Here is a 21,713-nt window from a genome sequence, read left to right on the forward strand (position 1 = left end):
GTTGGTTATCAAATTTATCTCCCACACTTCCTTGTTTCCCCTTTCCGATGAAGTGCTTGTTGGTGCTTGCCAAGCTGCCATCATAAATATATAAAAAAACATGTTCATGAATAAATTTAATTGAATTTGTTCATAAAAAAACAGAAAAGTTTTGTTTTTTCTAAAACATTTTCCTAATCATGCCATGTTCAAAGATGTTCATGCACTTTTTCCTTAAGGTTTTCTTACCATCATTCTGGTCTTTAATTTCCTCTAAAGATTCTCAATGGCTACTTGATGATGACTACTTTGACTGTAGGTTTCAGATCACTGTTTTATTAGAAGGTCCAAAGCCAAGTTATTCTGTAGACTGACTGCATGAGGTTTTTCTTATGAACCTTAATTCTTTCTTTTCATGATGCTGTTTATTTGATGAGGTTGCTTGACCCACTGATTGGGGGAAAAAACCCCCCCAAATATTACTTTCCTACCACCATGCTTGACTGTGGGGATGGTGTCTTGGGGTTTATTGCTTTTCCTTTCTTTCACCAAAAGAAAGCCACATCACATTTTCCAGATAACTATTTTTTTTGTTTCCTACAACCTCAGAACTGATGACCAAAAGTGTTTGTGTTTGTGTTCTGTGGTTGGATGAGATGGAAACTGTTTAGATACATGGACGTGGCTTTCATATATTGACAGAAGGAAGAAGCATTCAGTCCAAGTACACAATCCCCGCTGTCAAGCATGGTGTTGGAAATGTAATGTCTTATTTTCCCCCTCTTGTCAATCGACCAGGCAACCTTGTGAAAGTAAATGGCATCATGAGAAAAGAGGACTGCATTAATATTCATGAGGACAACATCATGCAGTCTGTAAAAGAATTTGGCTTCAGGCAGCATTGAACATTTAAATGAGACAATATTCTGAAATGGACTGTCAGGAAGTGGCAAAATGAAAATCATACAAACATTTTGGAGTGTCTCAAGCAGATTCCAAACCTGTATCCAAGACAGTCTTTCAAGGGATCTAAAGACCAGAGTGATGGCAAGGAAAAATTCAAACTATAAAGACACGAAGATCCTCACAAAAGAGTGGTCTGAAATCCCAGTGGTTTCATTGTGGTTAAGGCAAATAAATGCTTTGAGGTTAAGTACCTAGAAGCGGTATGCATGATTGTTGGGCATGGCAGTTTTATATAGCATAGTTTAAAACATTTCTATGAACATACATAACTTTCTTTTGTCACTTGGTTATGTCATTTCCAGCCAGTAAAGGATGTATCCCATGTATGTGGTGACAGACTGCACTGCGGTGTCAGAGTTTGAATTAGAACCTGTTTTATTTTCAGAGTTTTACAGATGCATTAAAATCTGGCTGACCAATCAGAGTGCCACATTTAAGTAGTCGGCATGTTGCTTGCTCTTTTAAGCTTTTGTCTTATTTGTAGTAGAACACAAAAGCTTAAAGAACAAGTGACACGCTGACTACTTAAATGCAGCAGTTAAAGAAAATATAATGTTTTTTAATCAGGAGCAAAACACAGAAGAAGAGCCTCAAACTCCCCCAGTGACCCATGAAAACGCTGCGGAACTTGATGTGTGGGGTAAATTCAGTTTGTGTCATTTAGTTGCACTGCTTAAAGAAAATGATAAATTCCTCATTGCTCCTATTCAGTGAATACATTTCTTCATTCTCTTTCAGTGTCTTCTTTTGATTTCAGAAACTTGAGACAAAAACATGTCAGTGTTAATAGACCCTTAATTATTATTATTTTTTAAAAATCTGAATAGGTGTAATTTATGGCTTTTAGCAAATAAATTATTATTTTAGTGACTGTTTTGCAGAAATAATTTCTGTGCATAATTTCTGATATCTTATGATTCAAGGATTTTTATTTTCAACTGCACTATATACCTAGGACACATAGGAGAATCAAAATGCCCTTTCTCTCTCACCTTCTACACAGATTTACAGACAGACATGTATGTCAATAATACAATACAATAAAACGAATGAAGGGGGAGGGGGGGGGTTGTTGAATTGAATGTGATTTTTAATTTTTTTTAAATATTTAATTTTCCTGGAAATCTGAATGTGTGGGAATTTATGATCTACATATCAATGCAGCAATAGGGATAAACTAGCAAGTGTCTAAAATTGACTTAAAAAGCTCCCTCAAGCAATGAAACTCTAAAAGATCATCATGTTACTTTGTGAGGTAAGAAATTATGGCTATCTGAATCTAGCTGTTGGCGACTATTATTAGTACATTTCAGCCTCAAAGCAGAGATGCTCAGCCATGACAATGCCTCCAAGCAGTTAAAACAAATAAAATAATTCCCACAATATGGACATGTTAACAAGTTAATGAAAATTATTGAAGAGGTTCAAACATAACCCGGGATGTTGGGATTGGTTGTTATTTAACACAATATTTTATTAAAAATAGTTAAAAATAGACTTTTATAAAAGTAAGAGAACATTTTACATTGGTAAAATGGGTGTCCATTTTTATCTTAATATCAGAAATAAAAAAATGTTGCCCTCTAGCAAAAGAGTCCCTTAATTGGCAATGTGCACATTCTCCTTAATACTGATATCCTATAAAAGGCAGCTGTTGGCCACTGAGTAATGTTGGCCAGCATCCTCTAAACTGTTACTCTAAACCCGTCTTTTATCGCTTCTGAATGTGGTTCCTTCTAATAGACTGTATGAGTTGTACTCTTATCATATGCCTGAGGGTCTATCACTTAGGACTCAAAGCCTAATTTGTTTTCTTTTATATGTATGGTAAAGGCTGTGTGTTTTTTTTATTTTTACACAAGACAGTTTGATTCAATTTGGCATTTCGGATGGCTTGGTAAGATTACATATGTGCAATTATAGGTAGGCATTTACAATACATTTTATTGGATTCTCTTGTGTTGCATCATTTGTGAATGGCTAGTTTACTAGGTACTTGAAAAGGTTCAGTATTAAATTCTTTGTCTACTCTTCTGTCTTTCAGCTACTCATTGCACTATAACATTTGTTCCCATTTCTGTGAAAAGAGTAGTATTGTATGAACATAAAAGTGACTTTGATTAAAGAGATGGCAACGCTGTAACACAGCTATGATTATTTTATTTATTTTTTTCTTGTGTTTTAGACAAAATTAGTTCCCTTGGATCGTTCATGAATTATACAGTAGAATATGTTGCCCTACTTGGATTGGATTATAAGTAATAATATATGCACAAATATTGCCAAAAGTATTTGCTCATCTGCCTTCGCAAGCATGTGAATTGAGTGACTCAATTCTTAATCTGTAGGGTTTAATATGATGTTGGCCCACCCTTTGCAGCTTTAACAGCTTCAACTGTTCTGGGAAGGCTTTCCACAGGGTTTAGGAGTGTGTTTATGGGAATTTTTGACCTTTCTTCCAGAAGCGCATTTGTGAGGTCAGACACTGATGTTGGACGAGAAGGCCTTTCTCATAGTCTCCGCTCTAATTCATCTCAAAGGTGTTCTGTTGGGTTGAGGTCAGGACGTCTTCCACACCAAACTTGCTCATCCATGTCTTTATGGACCTTGCTTTGTGCACTGGTGCCCAGTCAAGTTTGAACATGAAGGGGCCATCCCCAAACTCTTCCCACAAAGTTGGGAGCATGAAATTGTTCAAAATCTCTGGAACAAAGGGACAGAGCCTTACTCCTGAAGAACAACCCCACACTATAATATCCCCCCTTCCACCAAACTTTTCAGTTAGCACAGTGCAGTCAGTCAGTGCTGTTCTCCTGGCAACCACCAAACCCAGACTCATCCATTGGACAGCCAGAGGGAGAGTTGTGATTCAACACTCCTGAGAACATGTCTCCACTGCTCTAGAGTTCAGTGGTGGCATGCTTTATACCACTGCATTCGACGCAATATCTGAATTATATTTTAAAATTATAGTATGTATGTTTTAATATACATTTTGGCAATATCGTACTTTTTACACAACAACGTTAAATTAAATTGCTTTGCTAAACTATTGTGGTATGCAATTAAAATTTGTCACAGCGTATTTTATTTTATTTATTATCCAGATAATGGAAAAACTGACACTGAAAAATGGCAACATAATGGTCTTACTATAAAACTTTTATATGATTTTATATGTACAAAACCATCAATATCCTCACAGTTTAAGGTGCAGGCTCTGCTCTGGAGACCATAAATTCCATATTTGTCTAAACACAAACGGAGCAGTTCTGTTTCACAAGCTGTAAATAAATGGATGTCATTTTAGAGCAGTCTTGAAAGATAATAAATCATGTTTATGTTGTTGACGTTAGCTAATCGCTCACTTTTTTTGAGTCCCAATCGCTTAGATTTTCCTAGATAGTATGGTTGCACAGTGCACACTTTAAGTAAACTCAACCCAGTGTATCTGCTAGACGCTGAATATCTCGCATTAAGAAACAAACTGTCTGGATCCAAGCTTTATTTATTTATTTATTTATTTATTTATTTATTTTATAACAAAGTACACAAACGGTGTCTTCCCAAACAGTTAATATAAATATTTTAATATTATATTTAATCTTATATGAAATGATCAAATTCGGTTTTTTATGTATAAAGAATTACTTTGATTCTTAAAGTGGGTCAGTTTTAGTGCCATCACAGACGTGTTGAGGGAAAAATTAAATGTAGTTTCTTCTAGACGTGGTGCAAAAAAAAAAAAAAAAAAAGGTCTTTTTAAAAAGCACTTACCCGTTTCTCTCAGTGCTGCCACAAATCCAACAAACCCCTTTAGGCGGGACTGTGACTCCATTGGCTGCAGCACTGTCTGGCTGCTGGTTGGATACATAAAATGATGACCTATGAGAAGCTCATTCTCTGTTTAGAAGCCGTGGAGTATCTGCCCCTCACTCGGGCTGAGGGAGAGCAGCGTGTCTCGAATTATTCATGGTCTTAACAGCGCTCTTTTTTTGGAATTAAAGCTTTGCCACTGATTTCATTTTTGTCCTTTGTCGACTTATTCACAGTTATCAGACAGTGTAGACCTGAGTGTGAGTGATAAATGGGCTGGGAACTGCTCGAGCGGCATGCACGAACAATGGCAGAACAGCGTGGTGTGTGGGACATTTGTGCACTGTTTTAAATGTACTTAGATGGAAATGTGCGTATCCTCAGCATACTCGATATAATGAATATGGTCATTTTAAGAATCGTGTAGTAAAAAAAAAATGTGTAGGTATTTGTGATGTATCCCCCAGCTGTAGCTTGAGCTTTTGTTTCTATCGCGATATGGCAAGAGTCTTATCGAATTGAAAAAAACATACAGGCATTATCGTGAACGATATTATATCACCCACCTATGGGGAACACATCTGTTGTTGCCCAGCCAGTATCATCATTCCTTTAGTACTTACCCCAAAAGAATTTGGTAGACTTTGCTAAATGTCGTCTTTTGATCACATTTTATATTGGTGAGCAAGTGAAAGAAATGTCTTTCTGTATGCATGTGAATTAAATCAACATGTTTTCTTTTATTAATGTAAGCTAAAAGCATATCTTATTACAAACGATAGCAAAACGGTTCAGTTTTGACTACAGTCTTATCTTTTGGCCTAAACAAGAGCTGGGGAAAAATCCATAATAGGCATTGTATCATACATGTTTATTATTTCAAAGCTGAAATATGTGGTGCAGAGATGTATTGTCTTTTAGGCTTTGCGCCATTTAATCATTGTTTTTGTTTTTTCAATGCACATGCAGGCAATTCACAGAATTTTTTTCCCCCTCCCCTCAAAGGCAGCTTGTAGCCATATTTTTTTAGCCCAATGTAGCCAGCTGTACTGCATTTTCTTGGTAGATTAAATAAACCCAAACACACTTTGTCATGCTGCGTTTTTGGTGTCCATTGTTTGAGAACACTAGCAGGTCCCTTTGGGATTTGATTAGCAAATAGTTTTAAATATTTTATTTATTTATTTTCTGTGTATTGCTTTTTTCCTAGTAATTAATTTTGTTAGCTTGACAGATGGACAGATTAACCAAATTTTTGATGCAAGATTGGTATTATTTTTCTCCTATCTCTCAAATATGAGTGCTTTGAATATTGTTCATCAGATGGTGATATGTTTGGTTGGTCAGCAGTTGTTACATCGATACGAGGAGCCTCTCCAAATATCTCTTGACATTTTTGGAAACTCTTGTGTGTCTAATATGCGAAAGCTGGTCTCTAACTTATGCATAGTCATATTTTCTGCCTTTTTAAAAACCTCTTAATTTTTCCTGATTTACTTTTCTATTGAGTCTTACAGTTGCAGGAGCATTTCTGCTGCTGTTCTCTTAAATTTATTTGTCAGATGTGCTGTAGTTTCTTCCTTGATCAAGTGCCTGAGAATGTTGTCTGAGGTGTTGAGTAATCGACCATGCACTGCGCTGCTGACTAGTGGCTGAGGCAAACCAGACTAGTATTTGGGCTAAGCTGGGGCAGTTGTAGTTGTCATAGTCCCTATTCTATATTTAGGCTGATCTTTGCTTACGTGTGTCTAGGAAGACTTGAAACCCTAGTCAAGTTCACACACATTTTGCATCCTTGATTTTAAAAAAGGGAGCACAAACACACCAGATGTTGTGTTTAAAATACACACCAGATGTTGTGCTTAGTCATATAAATGTAGTCTATTCATATGTAGTTATACTGGTGCACTGTTTAGTCCTGAAGATTAGGGCAGATTTTCATCTTAAGGTCACCTAAAGGTTTTCACAGGGTTCAAATAGAGGCTAGTGAAGCAACAAATGATGTCAGATCAGCAGAATTTCATGAAGTCTCAATGTTTTTCTTAAGATTTATGGTGTTGTTTTTTTAACAGACCCTTGTTCAGCTGAGAGCACTTTCAGACACTGATTCATGCCTTAAGGACACTCCCTTTCGCTCACTTCCCAGATGTAGACACTCTTAACCGCCATAAACAAGCTTTAATTCTCCAGAAAATTAGCTATGTCGCTTGCCTCATTTGAATTAGTGTGTGTTGTAAATTTGCCTGTGAGTGAATTTGCCTTGAATGAGACTTTGAAAATTAGGCTAATTAAGTACTATACAAGTGTATTTAAATAGTGGGGGTTACTTACTGAATCAACCTATGAAGATGGAGTGCCTCTGTTGAACAGGCTGTTTATTGCTTTATTAACTCCATTATGTTATGTGACTCAAGTGTCAATAGGTGTGTGTGTGTGTCACCATATGAAGGACTGGCGCCCCCTCCAGGGTGTTCCTATCTTGCACCCAGTGAATCCAGGTAGGCTCTGGACCCACCATAAGCGATTACAGACAATGAATGAATGAATTATGCTATGTATTCGTTTTTTCGATTCATCTTGTGAGAGATGCCAGACTTTGAGTCACTGATTCTAGAGCCTTGGAAAAATCTGAGAACGGTCATGATTTGTTTACTAGTGCCTTACACTTTTGGAAATAACATTTTACATGATCATACACTTTTGAGTCTCAGTTTCAGTTAGTTCCAGGTAGAGCTGCACGATACTGGAAAAACGCATATTAAAAACATCATTTTCTACAGTATATATATTTAAATAAGGAAAAAATATACAGGACATTTACCACATGGTTTGAAAATCTCAGGTTGGAAAGAATGAATAATTCTAGAATGATTAGGGAGAATCTGTAGGGGAGGGCATTTGACTACTATTCATAAATGATTTTGGAAGGGAAAATGATTTAGATTAATGCCCTCTGTGTGGTTGGTGATGGGACCGCACTGGTCTACTCCTACAGCTGTTAGGAATAGAAATACATTTGTCCAGTCTCTCACTCTGTCACTTTCTCTATATTTCTCCTCTCTACAGCATAATAAGTGTTTGCCGAACATTACGGCTGAATCTCTTGAATTTAATGGCATTTTTAATTGTATGCATTATTCATGTGTGCATCCCCTTTCTTCACAAGTTTGAGAGTTTACGTTGCTTCTGTTTGCAGTTTGGTTATCAGTGTTGTCTCTCTTTAGTACCCACCATGCACTGTAAACAGTGGTCAAATTTTCATTTAACCGTAAAAGGATGACCCCTTTTTAAAGTGTAGATGTGTGTGTAACTAGTGCAGTGTAAAAGTCTACACTGATAATCACAGGAGCAAACTACAAGCAGGTGTTTCTTCTATTGATCAAATATGTGCTTTACCACTTTCTTCTATGATAAAATTGCTTGGTAGGTAGGTTTAGCAGTTATTCAAAGACAGTAAAGCCTTCATTATGGCATACTGAAAGGTTTGTTGTACAGTCAACATGAAACTGAGGTGCTGATGTAAATATCGTCAGCAGTATTCTCTGCAGTAATCTGCAAAATGTTAAATGAAATGCTATCCTTGTCATTACACTGAGTGTATATACCATCTGCAGTGAGGGGATTTCAAGGTGGTCATGGGCACTGATTTACAGGTGAATATCAACTTCTATATTGTTTGGCATGAAATGGAAGTTGTCTACTGCCACTGGGCCCAGAGTATCCACAATTGGGGCCTTGCCAATATGGCCTCGCTGCCAGAGTATACGCTGGGGTCATGAACGCTGTCCGTTGCCTTGACCTTTTTCCGTAGACCATCAACACTGAGGACAAGAGATGGTTTGTGTTATAGCACTGGGCATATGTTAGAATACCAGCCTTTGTGTAGCTCCTGGCCACAGTGCCCGAAGCCTGCCCAGATCCTGGCTTAGCAAAACTCATCCAGCAACAGCCCCAGAGCTGCTCAGCTAGATATAGGGTTCTGCCTGGAGGGTGTATCTGCTGTAAAAGTGCCCTATGAAACATTCATGAAGACTCTGTGAATAATTGAACCATCGACTCACCTAAAGTTCTCCTCACTATCCCTAGTCTCATGGCCAGTCTGTCTACTCGCATTCCAAGAAAGTGTGTTTCTTTGAGTGCTTTTTTCACAGCTCAGCCAGAATATGTCCTCCCCTTTGTGCAGGCTAGAGGAATCAGGAAGCCTTAATTATGGTCTTTCACTGCTCTTAAAATCTCTCTCTGTCTGATTATAGACATCAGAAATATGGGGAAGAGACAGCAGGGCTGTATGTTAATTGGCTGCACTTTGTACCAGGGCGTCAAGGCCAGCTTTTATATTGGATTAAATATTTGAATACAGTTATGTCTGTTATAATTTCTTCTCATAGCTTAATTTTTACTATATTCCAGGCTTGTGCAACAATGACATAAAATTAAAGATTCTTGATTTTGTTATATTTGTTGTAAACAAAGGCATCAAGTGAACCAAACATAGGATATGTACCTCAGTTTTCAGAGGAGATATGCTATCCGTTACTGTTTTTTACAAGCATTGGAAATATTGCCTTCTCTTTCTGGCATACATTCTTTGGTACATGCATTCTGAGGAATTTTTGGTGCTGTTTTTGGTTGGGTTGTTGCATGTTTTTGGAATATTGGTTTATTGTGTTCACCCTTCTAGCGGTTGTAATTTTTTAGCCCATGCTAATTGCCGGTGGGGATATTTGTACAGAGAGGAAAGCAGAGTCAGTGTATGGGTGAAGGCCTGGTGGAAAGTCTTGTTTTTCTTCCCAGAGGGTACCACTATATAGTGGGCCTCCTGGCTGTAGACACATTTTTTGAGTGCTGTTATGTCATAGACTATAAACTGTACCCCGTGTAAATCCAGTTTTAACACGTTTTCCTTTTGAGCAGGTTTTCCTTTTCTCTGTTTTTGACATTCTTTTGGTGTGAGCTTTAATGAAATATTTCCTTAAATCATCCAGTGGTCTATATGAGGTGACTCCCACTGCTTGTGCTGTGTTCCAGTTGAACTCTGATGTTGGCTTTTTGCAGTCCCCAGTAGGATATTTCAGTACCCACAACTCGGAATTCCTAAATTCGGGAGAGCCTCACAAAATCCAAGATGGTGTTTCCGCTGTATTTAAATGCATAAAACATTGCATAATGCGCTGCTATCCACTGCTATCACTAACAGTGCTAACTGGGATCAAGCTAACAATGAAAAGCTAGTGTATGCTTTCCATATGTTTAACGAGGACTTTCTCAGTTTGTGTTTGACGACATTCCCAGCTCCCATACGACTTCTGATGTACATGGAACGCAGCATTAACCTTGTGTAAATCCTACTTTTCCAACTTACAGTGACATGACTGGGATTAAACAGTGTGTCTCAGAGAGGCCAAGTCTTTCAGAAGTAAAAATTGAGGGTTCTCCTCTGTGTGAAAGAATATGCAGGCAGATCAAGAATGTTTCTCAACTTGAAAACAGCAGAGAACCTAAATATTTCTTCACCTATAGCACATAATTATTAAAATACAGAGAATCCAGAGTAATCTCTATATGCAAGGGACAGGGCTCAAAACCAGTATTGGCTGGCTGTGTTCTTTGGGCAATGGCACTAATACACTGCATTAAAAACATGCATGTATCTGTAGAGGAAATCACGGCATGGGATCAGAAACGCTTCTCAGAACACAGTTTGCAGCTGAATCCACAAATGCATCTGCCTTCTCTGAGACTGACCTTATTTAAGATGGACTGAGGTGAAATGTAAAAGTGTCCTGTGGTCTGACCAAAAAACAAAAAAAACTGTCTTGTGGGCTGTTGAGGAGAGGGCCCATGTGTTTAGTGATAAGCACAACTTTTCAAAGCCAGCATCTGTCATGGTATGGGACAGATTAATGTACATGGCATGGGCTGTGAAGTCACCATTTATGCTGAATGATATACACAGGTTACATGTATGTGTATGTGTATGTGATATACACAGAGTGACGTGCTCCTGTTTCTTGGAAGGCATGGTTTATTTCAGTAAGATGAGGCTTATTCACCTTCTGCATTGATTATAACAGCACGGCTCCTTAGTAAATGTCCAGGTGCTAAACTAGTCCAGACCTGTCACCCACTGAAAACAAATAGTGAGTTGTGAAACGAAAAACCCTCAAACAAAAACCTAAGCTGCTGAGCCGCTGAAATCTAATACAGCTACAGGTTTCCTCAGTTCCCATATTCTTACTGAGAATGGTTAAAATAAGAGGTAATGCAACACAGTGGTAAACCTGTGAACCTGTTACAACTTTTTTTTGCAATGTGTTGCTGGCATTAATATAAAATGGACAAATATTATAACAAAAACAATAACATTTCTCAGTTTCAAAATGTTAAATATATGGTTTAAATAATTTGAGTGATTGCATTTTGTTTATATGTACATTGTACAGTTGGCTAAATTTTTGAAACGGCTTTTGTAATTTCATTAATTTAATTTCATCAAAATTAAATGTGCTCTATATTTCTTGGCATGTAGTTTATGCACCTTCCACATCCTTGTACCTTCTCTTTTCCATAATCCTGTCTCTTGGTTTAAGTTCCTCCTACAGTAGTGTAATTTTTTTTTCATATATCACTCAAGTTGAAGGTGTAGTTCCAAACTACAGTTTGTCAGTTCAAAAAGACAACTGCTAAATTATTACTTATGCTTATTACTTATTATTACTTATATATAAACATATGCTTCATACCAAGGCAGTCACTTTGGTATATTTTGCAACTTTGTTTATCAAAGTATTTATCAAATGACTGCATTTATTTCTGCAATAATGTTCTCTAGAGTAATTTGCAAGCAACAACAGGAAAATATGGTTTATAAAGGAAGGCATGGTTTGTCAAACTTTTTATGAGCAGTGCAGTTCTATGTTTTCCTTTTTGTTATTTAGTGTCATTTTCAAAGCACAGCATGCACAGTATAATGTATTAGGCTGTTTCATCTGTTGAATATAAAGTTATCAATATTTCACGACTTGCTCAACTGAGCCGTGAAAGTGGTCAAGCTTGCAAGCTCTTGGATGCTAATTTATGAACAACACACCCCCTCCTCCTCATTTCAAGGTGTCTTTTACAACTTCAGCACACTATAGAATGAATTGTAGGGAGAAGAGGTCTCAGCAATGTCACTCTGATTGATTTCCTTTTAGAGTTAGCCTGGAGGAGGTTGTGGCTATCTGAGCGGCATTAAATGCGTTCAATTAAGAGCATGTCTCCAGAATATTGAGGTCATTGTTCATCAAGATTCGCCCTCTTAAGCCGACATCAACAAACAATAGGCCTTCTCTGCTCAAACAATGCAGCCTGCTTGCTTTGGGCAGTGAAGGCCATGGCACAGGCAGGTTGAGTGTTCTATGGTGATGCAACACAGAACCAAGCTCTGCCACTCCACAAGCTCCATGTCTCTCACTGGTGCAGCGTAGGGGGGCCCAGAAGCTGATTGGCTGTGTCTTCTGTCCATGCTGCAGTGAATCATCCTTGAATTTCTCCCACATAATCTTGAGTCCATCTGGTCATGAATAACCACAGAATCTAGCACTTCCATAATGAATACTTTTTATAAATAATTCGACATACTTCTCACTTTTGATGTGGGATTTTACAAATATAGTACTTTTGAGAAATTAGAATTTTGTTTAGCGAACCAAAAGTGATAATTCTCTAGTATCTTCTTAAAGGTATAGGAGTCATTAGGAGTTAGGGTATGTGTGTCCTTTTCTGTTCTACTGTAGACCTTAGGCATTACCAGACTGGTAAACTGAGTTGTTTCCTTAAGATGAGATTTTTGATTTCAGTTCAGGATTGTGTGGACATGTCAAATTCGATCTTTCCGAATCAGATTTGTGTCACTTTCATATGATGTCCCAGAAAAAATCTGGGCTGGGTTCCCCAAAACCATCCCAAAATAGCAGAGTCTTAAATGGGAGATCTCCCTGTTGAGCTGATCTTAACACTAAGATATTTTTGGAAAACTGGGCCCTGATCAGTGGTCATGCAACATGAATGTTAAATGTCAGATTTCATGTATCTGTACACCTTCACTTAATGCTGTGGTGATCAGCCAGCACTGACAGCATTGTGCAAGCTGTGTCTCAAATGGCTCCCTGCTTCCTACATAGTGCCCTGCGCAGTTGTGGATTTGTGTTACACATATTGTGCAGTGCTTGAGAAGAGCAGTCATTACTGAAAGGCCTACACAATGCACTATGCATAGTTGGGGCACTGTTCCTCTGCGTGATAAGAACTATACACGACACTACTCACTACGCTTTGCTGTTTGGCTTAGGTTACCTAGTAGCTATTCTATTAGCACAGCAACCCCCCCCCCCCCCCCAAGTGAACCGTGGACCTTGGATCTATTGCAGATGTAATGTTAAGTGCTGTTTACTTATTGTGCATTCACATGTTGTTTTCTGGGACTGTGTAAATCTGTGTAATTCCTTTGTTCCTTTTTGCACTGTCCATCTCTTGCTGGATTTTTCTCATCTGCCACCAATCAAAGGAACGATTGTACCTCTTTAAAAGCTGCTGTTGTGAGTTGGATAAAAACAAATGTTATCCCTTACCACAGCTAACCACTGCTTAATTTGTTTTGGATTTGTCAATTTTGTTGGGATTGACAAGTCTCTGTGGACATTCAGCACCCTGCAAGGTTTACATTTCATGTTAAATCCCTACTCTGCTCACCTGGACCCATGAGAGAGCATGTACTACAAATGTGAATAAAGGTCTCTTCTGCTTAGATACTGTATATCATGCCCAAATGTATTTAGAGTATGTCATCTATTTGTGTTCTTTGTATTATGTCATGTTTGTTCTTCTACTGGTGGTGTTCAACTTTAGTTTGTTTTACTGTACATTTGGGATTTTGTCTTTCAGGTTGACCGAGCCGTCAGGGTACCTAACAGATGGCCCCATCAACTACAAGTACAAAACAAAGTGCACCTGGCTTATTGAGGGCTAGTAAGTGTCCTTCTCTTGCTTCACCTAGTAGTTAACATTTGTATGGTCCAGATTCTGTACACCAGTTATTTACAGCCATTACAATAGTTCACGCAGGCTGCTATTATCTGTGCTTTGCTGTCAGAAAAGGTGTGGTGGGCCACGTTCTGAGTCATAGTGTCTGGACTTGGCAGAAACATGTCTGTTGAAACATGTTTTGAGAAGAGATGATTCAAGGAAGTTTGAATAATTAAGCCGTTGCTTTTGTTTTTCAGCCCAAATGCAGTCCTGAGGTTACGCTTTAACCATTTTGCCACTGAATGTAGCTGGGACCACATGTATGTCTATGATGGAGACTCCATTTATGCTCCACTAGTAGCTGTGTTCAGGTGAATCATCCAACAAGTGCTATGTATTAACATCTAGGTTTTCTACTCTGTTAATGAATATGGATATTGGTCCTCCACTGTATTGAGGATAAAAAGTTATATTTGGTTGACTAATGTACTTAATTGTTGTTGGCCTGCAGTGGTCTCATTGTGCCAGAGGTCCCAGGGAATGAGACAGTTCCTGAAGTTGAGACCAACTCTGGCTATGCACTCCTGCACTTTTTCAGTGATGCAGCCTACAACCTGACTGGATTTGAGATCTTTTACTCGTGAGTTCGATTTCCACTCTGAGCGGCCAGGTTAATGGTGTTCTGCTATGAGCTTTCTGAAAGTTACCAGTGCAGTGAATAATCACACAGGGGTCTTATTCAGTCTCATCCTCTCCCTCTACATCCATTGTCATTTAATCACAGGCTTATCCACATACTTTTCACCTGTCTCATCCTTAGTACAGCCCTCCCTCTGTGTTAGGAATTGATATTTTAATCTCTTTTGGTCTTAGATTATTCTTAAAAAAAAAAAGACAAACAAACCACCCATTTTAAAATTTCTCATTTACCAATCATATATTAATGTCCCATCATTTTTTTTTCAATCCCTTTGTTGCTATTTATTTAGTTTGTTAGATGTTTTAACAAAGCTTCCACAAATTGTACTAGTGGCACATCCAATTTAATCTTAATACATTGCTTTGCATGTTGTCTTTTATATATATTTCACAACTACATTATTTATTTTGGCTTAAGTTGTTTTACCTGTTTGTGTCCCATCTCTTGAAAAATTGCATAATACAGATTATCTGATAGTAATTTATCTCCCTATCATGCTGTCCCAGATTTTCTTTTCCCAATGTTCTCTTTTTTTCTGTATATCTTCCATAAGGATAAACTCCTGCCCAAATAATTGCTCAGGCCATGGAAAGTGCACCACCTTCAATTCCATAGCAAGCCGTGTGTACTGCGAATGTGATAAATACTGGAAGGGTGAGGCGTGTGACATCCCATACTGCAGAAACAACTGTGGTAGTCCGGACCATGGCTACTGTGACCTCACTGGGGAAAAGCTTTGCGTGTGTAATGATAGCTGGCAAGGTATTCCAGTTTCTTGCAGTTTTTTTCTACCCTCTTCATGCATTGTCTAGGACAGTAAGAATGTGGTGAAATCTATTTGACCACCCCCTCCGCCCCTCAAAGAGCAGTGGGAGAGCAAATGGCAAATAGTTATGTGTTCTGTCTCCTCCTACTGGTCATGCTGTAGCTGTACATACCCTTTCCACCTCTGCAACACTGCAGCATCCGCCTTTACCCTATGGACTCATCACTGTGTCATGATGATAACTATGTAGCAAAGCTCCAATTAGTTGTGTAATGCTATGACATCAGTCAGTCCCACTAGAACCAGCAAAGAGGGACTTGTGCAGCTTGCGCAGGCTGTGGCCCTGTAAGAGGAGACATGGAACAAAGACCTTGTTTGTGTAAATGGTACTTGTGCTTTCTGTAAAACAAAAATTCCCAGATTACGGCTCAATTTAAAATAACCCCAACTCCATAACACAGTGCAGTGAGAGGATAATGAAAAGCATTTTCATTAGAATTAGAATATCACCAGGTGATTTGATCCTTGTTTTTTCTTATCCCTTTCTCATAGGTCCAGATTGCTCTCTCACAGTGCCCTCTACTGAATCATATTGGGTCATGCCCACAGTGAAGCCTTTTGGCACCTCATTGGGAAGGGCGTCCCATAAAGCAGTAGTTCAAGAGAAGGTCATGTGGGTGGTCGGTGGCTATACGTTTAACTATAGCAACTTCCAAATGATTCTGAAGTAAGTATTATAAACCTGAATTTCCGTATGAATTTAATTGCTCTATGTTTTTTTGCTGTGTTCTTTCCCTGTTGTGCTATTTGAAGATTTTATTTTTATTTTCATTAGTTATAATCTGGATGCTGGAACCTGGAACACTGTATCCAGCAGTAGTCAGCCTCTGTCGAGATATGGCCACTCCCTCACACTCTATCAGGTAACATGACTATGAGCTTGATATACTGCTCAAGTAGTAATGTAAAGTATTTTAGGCTGCATTTTAGGCTTGCTTGCAAATTACTTGACATAACTAAGCTTTCTGGCATGGACATTTCAATTGCATCTGGAATTTATATCAATACCACCTCCAATTATTGTGAAACTATCCAGCCTGTGTTGGATCTCAGTTCCCAATATGTCTATAGTGCAATGCGATTGATTGATTATTGTTGTCATCGCTTCTGTTCATTTTCCCTGCAGGATGACCTTTACATGTTCGGAGGGAAGTTGGAGATGGGCTCAGGCAATGTAACAGATGAGTTGTGGGTGTTCAACATACCCAGCAAGTCTTGGTCTCGACGGTTGCCCAGCACACCAGCTCATGGGCAGGTCTACGCTGTGGAAGGCCATTCTGCACACATAGCTGAACTGGACACAGGAGATGTCGTAATGGTTGTCATCTTTGGCTACTCCTCCATCTATAGCTACATCAGCAATGTGCAGGAATACAACATAAGTGAGTGTATGATTAAGTCACCTGCCAGGAAAATTAGTACAAATAATTAAAAGCATTACTCAGAGGACCATATCCATTTTGGATTTTACGTGGAAATTGAGTGATGTGTTCTCCACTCCCCTCAGGCTAGAATCAATGAGCAGCTTTCGCTGTGGGTGTGATATTAGGCTGATTTATGGTAAAGACTGTTTAGGGTTATCATAAATCTTGTATGTGATGGTTGTGAGTTCACTGGGAATTGAGTGCACTTAATTACATGATCAGTAGATGGCAGTGTAACTCTGTTCTGTATCCTGTTGTATTCTTCTGAGCACTCTGGTGGTAAAGGTGAACATACTCTGTTAGTCAATTTAAAAAGAGTGAATAAAAATTTTTATAAACACTTATTTATTCACAGTGGAAAAATTAATGTAGTTTACAAACTCTGTGTAAGTTTCAAAATATACCATTCAGTCCAAAAATACTACCATGTTGCGTCTTAAAAAATTAAATGTATATACCTGACCCTTTTTACTCGCTCTGTCACTCACAATGATGCTATGAGAAGTGTTTCAGCTTGAAGTGTTTGTTGAATGATGGGGCAGCTCCACAGATCAGAACAGAGACCATATAATTGTATCAGTCTTAATGACACTAACAAAAGCAGCCTATTTAATTCCAATAGATAAAGATTGTTGGAAATTAGAAAATGTGTAAATGAGTTATTAGTATTTTTTGTGCGTAAAACAACACAAATGTGCGAGTCTACAGAAAAATTAAAATTGTGTATGGAAATTTTTACCAGCCTCTAGGCTTGTGTTGTGTGTTGGTATGTCTAAGTGCTATGAATGTGTATTACATATATTACAAAGCAAATAAATAGACTGGAATACCTATGCAGAATGATAAATAAGTAAATAGCCTGTAAATTCAGTCTCGTAACTGACAGTGATGTCTCTTAAGAGTGTAGGTACCATTCTAGGTGATGGAAAGTGTCAGGTATAATTGTGATTTCATTTATGAAACAGTATTTTGTTGGTTCTTAAACAATATTGTTATCATTTGAAACCTTTTAAGGCCAAGCATTGTCTTATTGCCATCAGGGTAAATCTTGTCCCTTTTTTTTAAACATATACAAACATACTCTGTCAGAACACTGATAATATTCATAGTTTTAATGGTGCAGTACATCCCCCTAAATCTTGTTTGCTACTCTGTATTAAATGTCATGGTTTTCCCACTCTGCCCACAGAAACAAACACCTGGCTTGTCCCGGAGACGAGAGGAGCCACAGTTCAGGGAGGCTATGGCCACAGCAGTGTGTATGATAGTGGCAGTAAGAGTGTGTATGTCCACGGAGGCTACAAGTCCCTGCCTGCCAACAAGTATAGCCTTGTGGATGACCTGTATCGTTATGAGGTGCACACTCGCACCTGGTGAGTGACTATGATAACACACAAGCACAAACAAGTGTCATAGATAACAGCCTTCTAATTGTGGATCATTACAGAAGAAAAGGTGGCACAAACACAATTTCAGCCAGCCATTTTTACATTTTCAAAAGGCTGTTTGTATAGCAATGTGTCTGCCACAAAGTCTAATCACTTGAATTGGCATTGATTTGATTGCAATTGAATTATCATTTGAAAACGAATCTAAATAAAAGAGATTTTGGCCTTTAAAGTGGAGACTAATGAAGAATAATTTTACACTGAAATAACGATGTACGTTTTGTGTAAAATGTCAGCAGAATATGTAATGTATATAGCCCTTAATTTTCTGTGCATAAGTGTCAGGAGAATATATATAACACAAACTTAATAACTGACTTTTAGCATTGTTCATAAAACTGCATATGAGGCACACTTTTCTTGTTTCAGCACCTTATCTCCAGAGGGTGCCGTATTTTTGGGTGTAGATAACTGGTTGTGTATGCTGTGTGAATTGAGAGAAAATTGTTATTCTGCTGCATTTTAGGACTATTCTGAGAGAGAGTAGTTACCCGCGGTACCTGCACTCAGCCGTCCTGCTGGGAGGCACTCTGCTGATCTTTGGAGGAAATACTCATAATGACACATCGCTTAGCAATGGAGCCAAATGCTTCTCTGCAGATTTCCTGGCCTATGACATTGGTATGTGGTTGGCTTGCTATAAACCTGGATTTTCAGTACTTCCTCGCAATGTTTAATTGGTTTTGTGATATTTAGAACAGTTTCTAAGAATATTTTTCCGTTTTCCACAGCATGTGATGAGTGGAAGGTTCTGCCCAAGCCAAACCTGCACAGAGATGTTAATCGCTTTGGGCATACTGCTGTCACCAGTAATGGGTAAGTAAGGAAGTTGTTGAGCTCCAAACACACATTCAGTTTAAATTTTTCAATTTAAACTGAAAATTTGTCTATAACACTTCAGCTTTATTATGTGTAGATAAATCTAGAACCCAGCTGGGTGGAAATGTATAGGAGTCCGCTTTCTTAGTATATAAACAAACGATTAGTCATTATTTTACCTTCACTAATTGCTTCATTTAGCTTTTCAAGTGTATAAAGCATACATATTCTAATGAATTTTTCTCTCTCTTTTTCCCGTCAGGTCAATGTATGTGTTTGGCGGATTCTCCAGCGTGCTTTTGAATGATGTGCTGATCTATAGGCCGCCCAGCTGTGAGGCCTTTGTGGGGCAAGAGCGATGTGAGGCTGCAGGTCCAGGGGTGCGCTGTGTATGGAGAAGATCACACTGTGTTTCCTGGGAACCCAGCTTCTCCAGTAACACCATACCTGCTGTCTTCTGCCCCGAAAAACCTGGTAGGTGTTGCCGCAGTTTCTGTAGTAGTTTAAACTAGTGAATGAATCCCATCATTTGGCTTATTAATATCAGCTGATATTGGTTATTGATTGATTTATTCACTTTGGCTGATATAATATAAGATTAATTATGGACCTTCAGATTATGAACTTTCAAATATATGAACATCTAATTGTCTACTTGTCTGAAGTGCAACTGTTTGTTTGCAAGTTTGTTTATATATTTGCTGCTTGATGACGTGCAGGATCCCATGCTTTAAGTAAAAGTTTATAGCAGAGTGGTAGATATATCATTGTTCTGTTCCCTCCTCCTCCTCCTCCATAAGTGAGTAACACATTTTGCCTTGTAACTCAAAGACAATCCTTGTACACGAGCTGTTTCATTTTTTTCAAGGTATGATTACAGATTTTTGACTATTATAAACTTTATATGGTGTAGTAACACTTTATTTACTGTACACTAATAACATTTTCCATCATGGCAAATTCAGTCCTATGTGCTCTAGGCTAACTGAAATGCTGGATGCCTTTGTAGGACTTGAGAATGCTCCTGCCTTGTGAGCGAGCTGTTAGAAAGGAACACTTTCATAAGAAAAGGACTGTATAAAATTATATAAAATCATGTGATCAACGGAAACAACAAACACAAAGTTTTCAAGCTAGCTCTGTCTAAGCCTTATAGTATTTAAGATTGAGTTTCTGTAAGAACTGACGAATATAACAAATTTAACTATTAAAATCTTATTTCAATATTATTTAATTAAAATTAAGTAATTACAAATCTATATGGTAATATATTGGTGATTCCTGAAACTAATGATCTCATAAATTTGGTATCAGCCAGTATTTATTCAGGCCCACACTTGCTGATTGTCCCATAGAGAAGTGTAAGAAGTTTAATGAGGATGTGTGTGCTGCTCACATCTATGGAGTTTTCTGTCAAGCATTTTACGCAAAATAAATCTGCAAACTACTTAAGATCAAGAGGTGAAAGTATATGTTTTGCGTGCAACAGTAAATATATTAACAAATACAGTGGAACCTCTACTTACGAACTTGATCCGTTCTGTGACCTGGTTCATAAGTAGAAAAGTTTGTTTCTCGAGTCAATTTTTCCCATTTAAAATAATGGAAAAGCAATTAATGCGTTCCAGCCCCCACCCTGAAAGTCACCCGTTTTGAACTGATATATTATTACAAAACTCTCAAATTAGTAAAAAAAAAATACATGTAGCATTACTAAAAATAAAAAAGAAATACAGTGCTAACAGTAATGAGGGTGAATGTGGGGAGACGAAGCGTAGATATGGCTTAACTTAGCATGAATTTCGATGTCTGCTATTTACACTAATGCTAAATTGATAAAATTACAATTTGCTAATCTAAAAAGCTCGAGGGTCGAGAGAACGAGAAAATGGGTCAATGACTCTAGTCTGGGCGCGCTGGGAGATTCGCCTATTGGTGTCAGTGGCCATTTCCAGCCGCCGGCTCAGCGGAGGCTCGGGTTCGTTTCTAGAGTCATGGTTCGTTGGTGCAGGCAAAAAATATTCAAATGCCCAGTTTGTATCTTGGAAAGTTCGTTAGTATAGGCGTTCATTAGTAGAGTTACTTTAATACTCATATTACTCTGGAATCGTTTGGATTTTGCCTATTTTTGGTATTCTTCCAGTAAGATCTTTTGCTTCTGGAATCTGTCTTTAGCTTTTGCTTTATTTTGTTACTTCTGAGCTTTTTGAGCACTTTTCACGGCTTGGTATGTCCTAGAAGAAGGCCTTACCTCAGTGTTCTCTCTTCAATCAGTTCACTAGACATTTAAAAAAGCTCATATTAGTGAATTGTGCTAAATATGGTCATGCGTAATGTAGTTATTATACTGTCTAGATAAAGGGTTATATAATTTGTTTTGTTGAATCTATACAAGGACACATTTATTACGACAAAAATGTAGCATTAGCGCCCCCTCCAGGATGTGTTCCCCGCCTTGTGCCCAGTGCTCCGGACCCACCGGGACCCTGAACTGGACAAGTAGTTTCAGACAATGAATGGATTAATGAATGAATAGTAGCAGGTTTGTCCAGAAAAGCCTTATTCTTTTAACTAGCCTGGGGTATGGAGGACATTAAATAAATTAATACACAAATAAATCATGAAATATATTTTGGTCATCAAAAATGTACAGTAATTATTTGAATTAGTTTCCAAATGTTAGAAATGTGGAAATAAATAATAAATAAAATCAAAACATTGAAATTGTG

The 21,713-nt window shown here is 38.0% G+C and overlaps 1 protein-coding gene across 3 annotated transcripts in view; it reads left to right on the top strand.

Moving 5' to 3' along the window:
* The window catches only part of atrnl1b (attractin-like 1b), a 98,730-nt gene that overhangs the window by 2,435 nt on the left and 74,582 nt on the right, over positions 1-21,713 (top strand). For all 3 annotated transcript variants that reach the window (XM_066664159.1, XM_066664160.1, XM_066664161.1), the window contains exons 2-12: positions 13,687-13,770; positions 14,025-14,138; positions 14,279-14,407; positions 15,021-15,229; positions 15,786-15,960; positions 16,069-16,156; positions 16,420-16,675; positions 17,907-18,090; positions 18,632-18,786; positions 18,897-18,981; positions 19,247-19,458. In XM_066664159.1, the coding sequence (XP_066520256.1) occupies positions 13,687-13,770; positions 14,025-14,138; positions 14,279-14,407; positions 15,021-15,229; positions 15,786-15,960; positions 16,069-16,156; positions 16,420-16,675; positions 17,907-18,090; positions 18,632-18,786; positions 18,897-18,981; positions 19,247-19,458 (1,691 nt within the window). The remainder of the gene's footprint in view (positions 1-13,686; positions 13,771-14,024; positions 14,139-14,278; positions 14,408-15,020; positions 15,230-15,785; positions 15,961-16,068; positions 16,157-16,419; positions 16,676-17,906; positions 18,091-18,631; positions 18,787-18,896; positions 18,982-19,246; positions 19,459-21,713) is intronic.

The sequence above is a fragment of the Hoplias malabaricus genome, chromosome 3 (assembly GCF_029633855.1).
Source record: "Hoplias malabaricus isolate fHopMal1 chromosome 3, fHopMal1.hap1, whole genome shotgun sequence".
NCBI lineage: Eukaryota > Metazoa > Chordata > Actinopteri > Characiformes > Erythrinidae > Hoplias > Hoplias malabaricus.